Below are 13459 nucleotides of genomic sequence, written 5' to 3' on the forward strand. Positions count from 1 at the left end.
GAAGGGGGTTAGAGCAATCCCATGATGGGTGACCCACTCGGAAGTTGCTCGTGAGTTCCCAAAAATAAAACTGTGAGGGAATGGTAAGCCCAAAGCGAACAATATTGTGCTATGGTGGTGGAGCGGGCCCGGGAAGTGATCCACCCCGGGGCGGGATGTGAAACATAAAGCTTTTTTGGTGAAAGTTATAACTAATATCATAGCAAGTGTTTTTAAAATGACTAGTGTGTCTTTCAAAATGCACTTCAAATGCTTTTGCAACCCAAAATCACTTTCATCAAAAACGCTTTCAGTCATTTTAAGAGCACTTCTAAAAAATCTAGCTCTCTGAAAGAAGGTCTGTTTCTCCTTAAAACAATAAAAATAATTTTATAATCCATTTAAATACTTTTGAGCTAGTCTACTAAATGTTTCTAGGGTTTTGATTATTTGCAAGATGCTTTTAGCCGTCCTAGAAGTATTGTCAAACGAGCCATAACTTGCATGTCTAATAAAAATGATTCTCTGCACAGTGCCGTTTCTTTTCCGTTTCTTTCTTCTTTTTCGATTACAAACAAAAATTTCAGTAAGTCATCGATTTCAGTTACGTTGAAAACATAAATAATAAGGTAATACCGACAAAAGGTTATATAACTTCGGTTTAAAAAAAAATCAAAGAAAAAAGAAGAGAAACTATTATGTATATTATTCTAGTGGTTAGCGCTTGAGTGCTACAACACATATATTTTAAAAATAAAATAAAAATATTAAACTATTAGGAAACTGAAATTGTTTTAAGTATTAAAAAATTAAAAAATTTTAAAACTCTAAAAATCTTATTGCGCATTTCTCATAAATACATATTTATGCTCTTAAAAAGAACACAAGAATTGACTTCTAGTTGTGATGGGTCCATTTCATTGATTTTTGTTCCTCAAATGTATATAAAGTGTATTGCTATTTTTTCTTAAATAAAATAAATACGACAAAACTTTTCTATAAAAAAATTTCCTTCCGTTTGATATATATGAATCACTCTTAAAGCTTGAGAATGGTAATACTAATTAACCAATTATTGATGTTACACTATGAATTCCCCCCAAAAAAATCTCATTGTTAAATCATTTTGAGAGCACTTGTATAATCTGTGGGCTAAGTAGAAAACTAAATTTACATATTTTCCAATAAAAGAAAGTACCATCCATATCCATATTCTCCCACTCTTTGAATTATGAGGTGGTCATCAATTGATAACATCTCAAGCATGTATACTAACATTTACTTTTAGTCCAAATACAATAGTTAATCATTTGCTTGAATAAAATTAACTTCCTCATACCCATAAATTGTTCAACAAAATTAACATACTCATACTAGTTAAGTTATGTTCGAATTTACCCATGACCAATCTACGTTGATGTGTTTGCAACAAAAAGGTGAATAGTAAAAGTTGAAGATATGCATTGCGATCAAGACAGTTTGGTCATTTCACATGAGGCTGAACAGAATAAGCGAGAGAGTGGTTTTGGTCCGCTTGGACAAGGACGCCATTAGCAGTTTCCCAAATTAAAATAAACAAAAGTAAGCGGTTTCACCCCAGGTCTCTCTCTGGTCTTGAGAGAGAGAGAGAGAAGAGAGAGAGAGAGAGAGAGAGAGTTAGAGTGTATTTTTAAGAACCGCTTTATCTGAATATTTGGTTTACAGCAGAAAATAAAGTCGTCCATTTCTTAGAGAGAGAGGGCTGAGAGAAGGGAAAATAGAAAAGCCTTGTCTCTTTTGTTTCTTTACATTGAATTCCAATATTTTGTTCTCTCTTTAATTATCAACACAGCTAGCAAGCTCTCAACTCACAACCGATTTCTCTCTCTCCTCCTTCCCCTCTCTCTCTCTCTCTCTCTCTCTCTCTCTCTCCCCATGTGGATGATGTTCTTGGTAGGAGGAAACAGAAGGCGGTTTTGCCATTAATGGGGTTTTCAAGAGGTTTTGATTTTGGAGGAGGCGGAGGACAAGAAGAGGAAAATAAAAGAGATCACCTACTCTTAGAAACAAAGCTCTTAGCTTCTTCTGCAAGACCAACTTCTACATCTTCTTCTTTTCTCATGGCTTCAAGTATTCAAGGAAACAGCAATCAACTTGAACACCAACAACAACATCATCATCAAATACAAGATCAGCATCATCAGCATCATCAGCAGCAACAGCAGCAGATTCAATATGGGATGATGCAATCATCATCTGCCAATATTCCCGCTGGGAACTTCATGTAATTATATATTCATCATCATATAATCATCATCACCATCATCATCAAAGTGAAAAAGGCTAGCTAGCTAGAGATTAATTAAATCATTCATTTTGTCATCTTATAATTTTAGGTTAATTCTATTTTTTCCGAAATATAATATTTATTTATATTAATTGGTGTGTTGTGATGATATTCTTGTGTTAGCGTTTGTCTTTTATGTGTTTTAGCAGGTGATTATTCCTAATACCATTGATTTTTCATCTTTGTACATATGATCACCAGATCAAACAAAGACGGTGGAGCTGCTTATGATTTGGGGGAATTAGATCAAGCTCTTTTTCTCTACCTTGATGGACAGTCGCAGGACCATCACAACCCTTCAGCTAATCATGTTCACCATCAAGACCAACGATGTAAGCATCTCTGTCGTTTCATTTCCCCTTCTCTCTCTTTCTCTCTCTCTCTCTCTCTCTCTCTCTCTCTCTCTCTCTAGCTACATAATTCTTTCTTAACCTTGAGAGAAAGAGAGATATGGAGGTAGAGAGACAAGAGAATCAGAAGGGAATATATTTTTCCCCCTCTCAGTGGTCCTCAGTCCTTTCTGGGTCGGAAATGGAGTAGAGATTTTGTTTGGGCCACAGGAAAAGCGTGTTCAACAAAACTATTTCCATCTCTTCTCTCTCTCTCTCTCTCTCTCTCTCTCTCCCCCCAGTACTTTTTTTGACCGGATCCACAAAGCAAATACACACAAAGGAAAACTGTAAATTCACAAACTTACATGAAAAACCCCATGTCTCTCCTTTTTTGAATTTTTTCGTTTCTTCTTCTTTGAAGCTTGGTTGGACCCGGACACACATGCAACAAACCCTCAGATCATGACTTCCTTGCTAGATATATCCCCATCTGTCCTGAGAAATATTTATCATGACCATTTCCAATTCCTAGTTCTTATGGTTCCTCTTTTAATCATTTTTCTAGAGCTCCCTTGGTTAATTCATCTCTCTATTTTCTCTAATATATATATATATATATATATATATATATGATTTTCAATAGTTGTGAGAATTAATTAGTTTTTGTGTGCAGATCTTCATCAAAATAATTCGTCATCTGGAATGAGGCCTCCAACTTTGAATATTTTCCCATCTCAGCCGATGCATGTAGAGCCATCATCATCAACCAAAGTATCTCACTCTAACCGTTATTTAGTTGTATATATTATATATACTACCACTTATATTTTAATTCATTTCTTGTTGGTCGGTTCAAGTCTATTTTATTTTATTTTGTTTAATATAGAGCTAATTAGCACATTGAAATATTGAATTATAGTAGTAAAATGGGTTCGTTTGGGTTTGGTAATATAGGCAGCTGGAACGGGATTAGTTTCTCCTTCAAGTAGTGGTTCAAAGAGACCATCAGAACCGTCCATGGAGTTGGCCAACCCACGCAATGATTCTACTGCCCCTCCTCCTCCTCCTTCTGGACCTTCTCATGAACCTGCCAAAGCTATCAAGGTACGGATCATGGAAATTAAATCAATTATTTACTCTAAATTATTAACTAGAAAAACTAGATTAAAATTAAGATAAATTATATGAATTTGTTTATTTGTTATAAATGTTTTGCTTTGAATGTTTTGGCAGCGTGAGGGTAACCGAAAGGGACCAACTACATCAAGTTCAGAGCAAGAAGGACCCAAAACACCGGACCCTAAGGTGACTTTGGGTTCACTTTTTTTAGTAAAATATTTTCACTTCCTATTTCTTCTCTACAACAACAATTTCCAACGTTTGGTGTGATTATTCTTTCCAGACTTTGAGAAGGCTTGCTCAGAATAGAGAAGCAGCCAGGAAAAGCAGGCTTAGAAAAAAGGTACTCAACCCGTAGAAAATTTGCAAGTCATTAGCCTTTTTTTTTTTTTTTTGTTTACTTTTCCATTACAAATTAACAGTTAACCTCGGTTTTTGAAAAGTATTCTTAATCTAATCCTTAAACCTTTTTCTTTTTTCAGGCATATGTGCAGCAGTTAGAGACAAGTAGGATTAAGCTAACTCAACTGGAACAAGAGCTGCAAAGAGCCAGATCTCAAGTGAGTTTACTCTACTAGGTACCAATTTTTTTGGTTGATTTATTTCCTAAACATTTCTTTAAGATTGGGTTTTGGTTTTGTAGGGCATGTTCTTTGGAGGAGGACTTGTAGGAGGAGAGCAACAAAGCTTTCCTGTTGGTATCAACAACATTAGCCCAGGTAATAAAATTATATTTGTTCCATTTGCACTTTTTCTGTCTTAAGTTCAGCATCTCTCAGTATAAAACCCTATTTAAAACCCATTTTCATCTTTCTCTCATTATTTCATTAGACGCTGCCGTTTTTGACATGGAGTATGCAAGGTGGCTGGAGGAGCACCACCGTCTCATGTGCGAGCTTCGAGCTGCAGTACAAGAGCATTTGCCGGAGAATGAGCTGCGACTTTATGTGGACAACTGCTTGGCACATTATGATGAAGTGTTGAACCTCAAAGGCATGGTTGCCAAGACTGATGTATTTCACATTGTTTCTGGTATGTGGAAGACTCCGGCTGAACGTTGCTTCATGTGGATGGGTGGATTTCGGCCCTCTGAGGTCATCAAGGTTTGATATTCCTAGCTCATTAACCCCAGAAACTTACAAATACATATCTTCCTCATTAATTAGTTGTTCTTTCGTATTGGAACATATTTCTTTTTCTCAAAATCTTCAAATTCATGAAAGAAGTACAACAGTAAATGTGTGACAAGAAAATGACAAAAGGACACAACCAGATTTTATCTACTTGAATTAGCTTACACAACTAGTATGAGGCAAAATTATTGTTTCTACCATATTGGGAAACCAGGTTGAAAGCCTTCATCTTAGGTTAGATCATGCATGCAGCAGTACCATATTGAAAACCCAGATTTTTAAGCCCTTAATTAGGGTTAGCTTAAGTAGTAAGGGAGTCTAGGGCAATAGGTCAGGATCATGATTGGTCTATGTTCAATTACCTGCAAAATGTAAAATAGAAAACTCGGTTTTAGACTCAAGTAATTCTATGCTTAATTAATTAGCTGCAACGCAAACTCTAATTACACAAAAATGAAACAAGGTTAATTCGAAACCTTCCTCTGTAACAAAAATAACTTGAAACCCCTCCTCATCTATTTGTTTGGAGAGGGGAGGAAAATGATAATATCAATGAAACATGTGAATAGAATATGATGAGATATGATATTGTAGTACGACAGCGTACATATTATGATCAAAATGACAAGTAAGATATATGCATGGGTACATGTACATTAAAGTAGTTGTCGGTGGCAGTGGCAAAAGAATATGGATCCATCTCAATTCTCATTGTGTGAATATTATGAATGACGAAAGGTAACGTGAAGGTTTTCCTACTAAAAGGTAGAGTTAGGTGTCATTTCCCAAAAGTCATGTCTGTTAGTACTACAATTTTGATCTCTGAAAAATTGAACCAGCAGGAAAGAGAGTTATACGCGTGTCTTCTTTCTCTCTTGATTTCTTTCTCTCTTTGATGAATATATACAAAAATCTTGTATCTATCTTCATCTTTCTCTTTGGTTTCTAGCAAATAATTAAGCAAAAATAAATCATAGCCAAGAAAGTTTGGTTTTTGCCTATTTGCATGCATGATATTATTTACTATTAATGTCAATAAATCAAATTATTTGTGAAAGATAATTGACGTTGATTATAATTAGGATCCCTCGAGGATCTTCGGTGTAATTTCTTTTCAGTACGTTCAAAATAGAATTGACGTTGATTATTGGTTTTTGTTGTTGTTCTTGATGGATATTAGATTATTCTGAATCAAATCGAGCCTTTAACGGAGCAGCAACTATTGGGTATCTGTGGGTTACAACAATCCACACAGGAGACTGAAGAAGCTCTCTCTCAAGGTCTTGAAGCTCTCAATCAGTCTCTCTCAGAGACCATAACCTCTGATTCATTGAGCTGCCCTCCCAACATGGCCAACTACATGGGACAGATGGCTATAGCCATGAACAAGCTCTCCACGCTCGAGGGCTTCGTTAGACAGGTACGTATATGAATGACTAACCACATATATACAATTTTTTTATCCTAAAAGTTTGGTATCAAGTATTAATTTACAGTTTCTGATATATCAATATATAGTCCGACAAATATCCAAAATCAAAATATATTAGTGATCAGTACTCGTACTAGCCAATTAATGACTGACCTAATTGTTTTACAACTAATTATTAAAACTATATTATAGATTATTTTCTTAATGGCATGTTGATGAGGCATGAAGTTGTATCCGTTCGATCTTGATGGTGGTCCCCTACAATGATCTTGTGAATGGGACCTTCATTATTTTTGGTTGGAAAACCTACCCCAACACCATGAACCACTCCATGTCTCACTCTCATGACGTGGCTGGAGGGTACTTCGAATCTATTTATCTGCATGCTTCTTTCTTATAAGAGGTTGTCGCTCATGTATTATTTCTTGAAAGGGACTTTATGCATTCAACTCGTTCCTTCTACGTCTCCTTAAGTCCAATAAAACTAGCCCATACCATTAAGTTCAAAAGTTAGAAGCAAATATTTAATGCAACGTATGTCTTCAGAATAATACATTTCACTCAAAAGTGATTAGATCACTAATCACTTCTCTAATATAAGAGATCACCTCATATTGTCGTGAGACTTAATCCCATTAGAATCGTCTAACAAATACCATTTTTATATGTAACTTTGTGTAAATTTTTTTTTTTCCGGAGAGTAGACAACTAGTTAGTTGTTCTCATACATTTATACTCCATCAACAAAAACAAAAAAATATGTACGTCCCTGTCAACTAAGCTAATTAAGCAAGTGAGAGGCATAAAATGAAAGAGCTAGCAAACTATAGAAGTATAAGGTCGCGACCTGCCCTCTTTTTTTCCAACCGAACTATAGAAGTATAAAATGATAGAGCTAGCAAGTGACAGACCAAGATCACGGTTCGAACTAGATTAGAAAACCAGTAGCCAAAGTTTTCCTCTGCATCTTTAGTAGCTGATAAGCATCAAATCTGGTCACGTCCACTAATATACATCATCATCCAAAAGATCCCTAGAGCCATATCTTTGCATGATGTCATGGTCCTAACCGCTTGACTTACAAGCCAACGTAGTCCCTTTACCATAACTTCTTTTTGACCGACTGTTCTAGAACCCTAATAGGCTCTTATATTATATATAGCTAGCCAACACACACACGTATACATATATATATATATATATAGAGAGAGAGAGAGAGAGAGAGAGAGAGAGAGAGAGAGAGAGAGAGAGAGAGAGAGAGAGAGAGAGAGGGTAAAGGGGAAAAAATCCCTTCAAATCTCTTAAAATGAGAGTAATTTTCAAGCAGGTAGCGAAGTTCAATTCAATTTGAATATAGTGCTCACCTTTTTCAAAATCAAATTAATTAAGGTCCTATAGTTGTAATGATGATATGAGTTTGAATCAATTTATCATGTCGTTTTCAATAAAGATCATTTTCTTATATTCAACAATCTAGCCGCAGGTAGATTAAGAGAGTAATTATTATATGTTTAGGGCACACTAATCACTTTTTCAAGACTCATCCACCCAATTAGTAATTGACATCTTAACATGCTCTGTTGACTTAAATTATCTAGCTTACTAAATTCTTTCTTTTGTTTGAACAAATATAGAATTCAAGTCATTGCAAAAAGTGTGCTAAACTACTCAAGGAAGATAAGTCCATGTAATTATTTTCCCCTACGCAGCCCTTGTAGTCAAAATTCTTTGCAAAAGGTCGCCAAGTTTACCCCACGACCAATGATCACCAACAAAATTTCTCACCCCCAACATTTCATTAACTTCCTAACTAATGACTTTTATGCTTTATCTAGTTGACCGATTCGACAATCACTCTTATTGTATATCACAAAGTCAAACTTATCTGCTTGTACGTAAAGATATGAAATGTAAATGTCAAGGATTAATTTCATCTGGTCTAGGTTGATATTCTTGTACCATATGGACATTATAATATGTATTTATTTATTCAAATAAGTTGTGACAGGCAATTTGTGCACATATATTTGATGTTTATGATTATCTAATAGTTATTTAAGTGAAACTTACAGGCTGATAATCTGAGGCAGCAGACAATTCACCGGCTTCAACAAATTCTGACGACCCGTCAAGCAGCGAGGTGTTTGCTGGCAATCGCTGAGTACTTCCATCGTCTCCGAGCTCTCAGCTCTCTCTGGATGGGTCGTCCTCGACAAGATCAGTCATAAATTAGAATATTCGAAGCTACAAAATTCATATCAACTATCATGACTAGCTTCAATGCATGTCTCTCTTCTCTGTTAATTAGTTACAGTTTAATCAACTAATGTCATCTTAATATGATATGACATCGCTTTACCTCTTTCCTATCTAGATAGAGAGATCTATAGATAGACAATTAAAAGTAGATAAAACTCCAAGCAGTTGTAGAATTTACTCTCTCCCTCATAGATATTCCTCGTTAATTTTACTTGGATATGGAAATTAATTCAGAGGGGATATGGTTCTATTAGCAGCCAATGCTGACCAAGAAAATAGTGGCAAGAAAAAAGAAAATAATTAATTAAGAAAATTCGTACATTAATTTGACGACTGGAATCGAAGAAGATGGTCTGGTTGGTGCTTAGGTTTTTGTGAGTTCGTGTGAAGTAGACACAGAAGAGATGCCGAGTGTGTTGAAAGTTGAAACTCAAAACGTCCACGTGGTCTTAGTGTTGCTGCATGGATGCCTTATGGTCTTGGATCTTAGTCTGTTAGCTCATCTCCAATCAAAGGGGTTATGTTTAGCTCCCGTCTAGATTATAGCTCTGCAAGAATTTTTTTTAATGAATAGTAATAAACTATATTTATATATCATCTCCAACCGAAAGGGGCTATTTTTTAGCCGACTCAATATTTATTATTTGAAGTTTATTTTTTAATTTTATTGGTTAATTGAATTAAAGTATCATATTAAAAATAAGGTTTCAAGACATATTTTGAGTGTCACTTGTCGCTCAATGATAATAAGCCTCCGGACATATTTTGAGTGCCACTTGAAGACGTGGCCATTTGAAAAAGTTAAAGGAAAGATTATTGGAAGAGGTAAGAGAGAGGTGTGTATGAAAAGAGTGTTTGAAGTGAATAGAATGTGAAGAAATGAAATAAAATGAGGTAAGATAGTATGAAATAGTGAAAAAAATGTGAGAAATGATGTAGAAATATCTTAAGTACTTATAGGGAAAAAAAAATTGGAATTTTTTATTTTTTATTTTTAATATTGTCTTAAAAAAAATCTAGTTAAACCCAACTGAAAGAGTTGGCTGGTTGGCTAAATATGGCCAACCCACTGGTCACATAGCTGGATTTTGGCCTGGTGGGTCCCAATATTTTTTGGCCCAAACCTTTAGTGAAGATGAGTTTTGTGCCAAAAAGAATTGTCCCTTGGCCTATGGCTCTATAGCCAGCTTAGTTGGAGATGGTCTTAATTACTCTCTTGGGCCTTCCTTTGGATCCTAGCTAAGAGATTACGGTTTAGTAATATTACTTTTCACTTATAAGTGAAAAATTTACGTTTGAATCTCGTGAATGCAGAGTTCGATACCAATTGATCATTTATGCCCCCTTAGTGTCAAACAAGCGGGCTGACATGAGCACATATACGTGCATGACATATTTAAATAAGGCATGGCACGCCACAGTATAATTCATTAGATTGGGGGCGACTGACGATTTAGGCTATTATATTTAAATCAATACATAGTTAAATATTAAGGATATTTGGCCAAAGTTCAATAAAAACTTCACTAATTAGCCATATATCAATGGCCAATTTTATTTTTGGACATAATCGATGAAATACTTATAATAATTATCCATAGGTTAATGAAGCATGCCACATGAGTTTAAGCTAAGTATAAAATAACTATTATACCCTTCTCTCTTCACTTTATTTCATTCATTATCTCCTTCGCTTTCTCGTCCTTATTTACTTCATTCTCTCCCTGTGGAGCCAAAAATAATCACAAGATGACACGTGGATTTTTGAATAGAAGAGGACAAAAATACCCTTGAGACATACCGAGATTCCTACGCGCGAGCAGTGGGCAATCATCCCTCAACCAAGTCAAAAGTGCCCAAAGTAGGTAACAAATTCAAAACTATTTCATCCACCATCATCCTATATTCTTCACCAAGGTAATTATTCCATAACCCCCAAAACATTTCTTTTAAATTATGTTAATTAAATTAATGGATTTATTACCTAATTAATCTATTAATGGCTAATTAACTACAAATTACACCCAAAAAATACCACAAAGGGCCGGTCCCTATTCTCCTAATAGGGCTGGCCATATCCCTATAAATAGCTCTCCATTCTCTCAAAAAACTACTTCCAAGTCTCTTACAAAATTCTCCAAACACTTTTCCCTCAAGATTCTAACTTTGGCATTGGAGGTTTTTCAGCCAAAGCTCTCCCCCCCCTCCCCCCCGGGCAAATTCATCATGGGTGCGTGAGGCTTTTTGGCCTTGTCAAAATGTGTGATTTGTTTTGTAGGTGCAATTTTGTCCAAGAAGGAGAAGGTGGAAATTTGCATCCACACTCCCGATTTCCTATCATGTCTCTCTCTTCCCTTCTTTCTCTTCACTCTCTCATGTTTATCTCTCCTCTTCCTGCCTCTCTATTTTTCTTTCTCCTACATCAAACCCGAATAAATAGTTTGACTAATCCCTGTGCTCTAAAACTTTCCAATAGCAAACGCAATGTCAAGATATATATATATATATATATATATATATATATATATATATATATATATATATAATAATAATAAAAAAAATAAAAAAGGAATTCCATAGAAAACTACAACTATCAGCATGTAAGAACAAAAAGCAAGGCAAAAAAAAAGAGTGGATGTAATAGATATCTAGCAAACTTCCAAAGGCTTTGGTCGTGGAGATTCTCTTAAGGGTAGTGTCCATCAAAACCCACTTGAATTAAAGGTGCGTTTGCAAAGAGTTTACGGCCCATAATTAAGAATCAGGAAACAGACACATCGTGTGTTTTGAATCTAAATGTAAAAGGAGTTGGGCGAAGTGTGAAGCATAGAAGATGACGGAAAAAAAAAGACTCAGGAAACAGACACTGCAACATAATGTTTGAATCCAAATGTAAAAAAAGAAAAAAAAGAAAAGAAAAAAAAAAAGAAACGAACACTGCAATGTAGTGTCTAAATCAAAATATAAAAAACAGAACCAGGAAATGGACACTGCAGTGCAGTGTTTGTATCCAAATGTAAAAATAATGTAAAAAACAGAACTAGAAAACGGACATTGCATTGCAGTGTGTGAATCCAAATGCACAAATTAGGAGTTGCGTGATGTGTGAAGAATAAGAGGCATGTGAGTGATGGACAAAAAAAAAACAAAACCAGAAAACGGACATTGCAACGCAATTTTTGAATCCAATAAAACCAGAATCAGAAAATAAACATTGCAATGCAGTGTCTGAATTCGTATTGACCTATTTCAAAATATGAAAAATATGAGAAAATAGGTGTCATTTAAAGTGGATGCCAGCTGTAATGACATATTTTGCAATTTTTGTTTATCTTAAATGTATTTAAGTATCACAATACATGATTGACTTTTTTATAATTAGCATAAATATGATTGATATATTGTTAATATTGTAACTTTTTATTGATTTTATACAAAATCACCATAAATATTAGTATACTGTTCTTTCTTTTTTTACATAAAAAAATATTTTGGGACTAATAAGACTTAGTATTTGTGATATTTACTTAGAAAGGTAATGCTAAAGAGACTAAATTTGTAGATAAAATCTTATAAATTAAATGACATAGAAGTTGATGACTGGATTATTACTTAAGTGTTGACTAGGATGCTTATTTCTATTGGTGAGACATCATTTAGTTTATAAATTTAGTCTATCTAACATTACTCTTAATTAAAAGTAAGTTCAAATAATTTTTTAATATTTTAAAATAACTAAAGGTAGGTGAGCCAAAACTGCCCCATATAGGCCATCTCCAACAAAAAGGGCTAACTATAGCCTTGTCCAGAACTATCCTACATAAATATTATTTTTAAATGAACAATATCAGGCGATACTCATATACTATCTCAAACCGAAGGGGCTAAACATAGCCCCCTTAATAATTTACTAGTTTTAAATTTATACTTTAAATTTATGGTTGTTTAATTAAACTACCTTTGAATGTTTTCAAATCTAGCCGTTGAATTTGAATCAATTATTGTAACCGAGGAGCTAGACAAAAAAATGGCTAAGAGGTGATAAACCCCGATCTAGAATGTCCACCTAGACTCTGAATCGAACAGTGTTGGCCGACACCAAAAAGGAGACGAAGCCATAAAGTGTAATGATATGGAAACTGTGAGTAAATTTAAACCTAAAAGTGCCTAAATGCAAGAGTGCGCAAGTGAGCAAGATTGAACCCAATTCACATGTGATGTCAGAGTATAAGTAAAGTACAGTAAAAGTAGGATAAGAATTATACCATCGAAGGTAATCTCCTGTTCCAACTTTTGCCAAGAATCCTCGTCGACATAAAAGCTCAACTGCTAAAACCTAGAAAGGCAAAAAATAAGAGTGAGTGGGCCAGTTCATGGATTAGGTTTTGGGCCCTCTTTTTTTGTATCGGGTCGGGTCGGCCTATTTAGGCTCGTGGTTGAACCCGCCGGACCCAACAAAGAAGAAAGTTGGAATTTGTAAAGGGTGGCCAGAAAACTTCAAGGGGCTATAACGGGTTCAAAACTCAACCATTTTCTACGAATCAAAAGCCAAAATGAAGATAGGGAGATAAGGAACAAGTGTATACCAATATGGGGGCTGAGCCGTGGCCGGAGTTAGCCGAAAATGGCCTGCAAAGCTTTAGAATCTCGGCGAAAACTGGGGAAATTTTCCTCGAGCTATCTTTGCGTCTAAACAAAAAAACATCTCAAAAATATCCTAATCATACTCCTAAATACGATCTATAAAGATTTGAGGAGTTTTCGAAGCTTACCTTTGCCAGAAACAACGAGAAATCATCGAAGAAACTCTTGAATAGTGGCGTTGCCACTATGTAAAGAGAGAGAAGAGGGAGAGAGTGGCCACGTCCAAGGCTTTGGG

The 13459-nt window shown here is 35.1% G+C and overlaps 1 protein-coding gene across 1 annotated transcript; it reads left to right on the forward strand.

Annotated features, from left to right (window-relative positions):
• The first annotated feature begins 1697 nt into the window (after positions 1–1697).
• LOC137713665 (bZIP transcription factor TGA10-like) lies at positions 1698–8734 on the forward strand. Its single transcript, XM_068452994.1, has 11 exons — positions 1698–2242; positions 2507–2637; positions 3311–3408; positions 3592–3741; positions 3871–3942; positions 4040–4099; positions 4239–4316; positions 4400–4475; positions 4588–4859; positions 6070–6309; positions 8394–8734. Exons 1-11 carry the CDS (start codon positions 1944–1946, stop codon positions 8547–8549), a joined length of 1632 nt encoding a protein of 543 aa, XP_068309095.1. The 5' UTR covers positions 1698–1943; the 3' UTR covers positions 8550–8734.
• The last annotated feature ends 4725 nt before the right edge of the window (positions 8735–13459 follow it).

This window comes from Pyrus communis, chromosome 13 (genome assembly GCF_963583255.1).
Source record: "Pyrus communis chromosome 13, drPyrComm1.1, whole genome shotgun sequence".
Classification (NCBI taxonomy): Eukaryota; Viridiplantae; Streptophyta; class Magnoliopsida; order Rosales; family Rosaceae; genus Pyrus; species Pyrus communis.

Coding starts and splice junctions, on each gene's coding strand:
- LOC137713665 (XM_068452994.1), top strand. CDS start 1,944: ATGGGGTTTTCAAGAGGTTTTGATTTTGGAGGAGGCGGAGGACAAGAA. Junction 4,860..6,069: donor GGCCCTCTGAGGTCATCAAG/GTTTGATATTCC, acceptor GATGGATATTAG/ATTATTCTGAATCAAATCGA. Junction 6,310..8,393: donor TCGAGGGCTTCGTTAGACAG/GTACGTATATGA, acceptor TGAAACTTACAG/GCTGATAATCTGAGGCAGCA.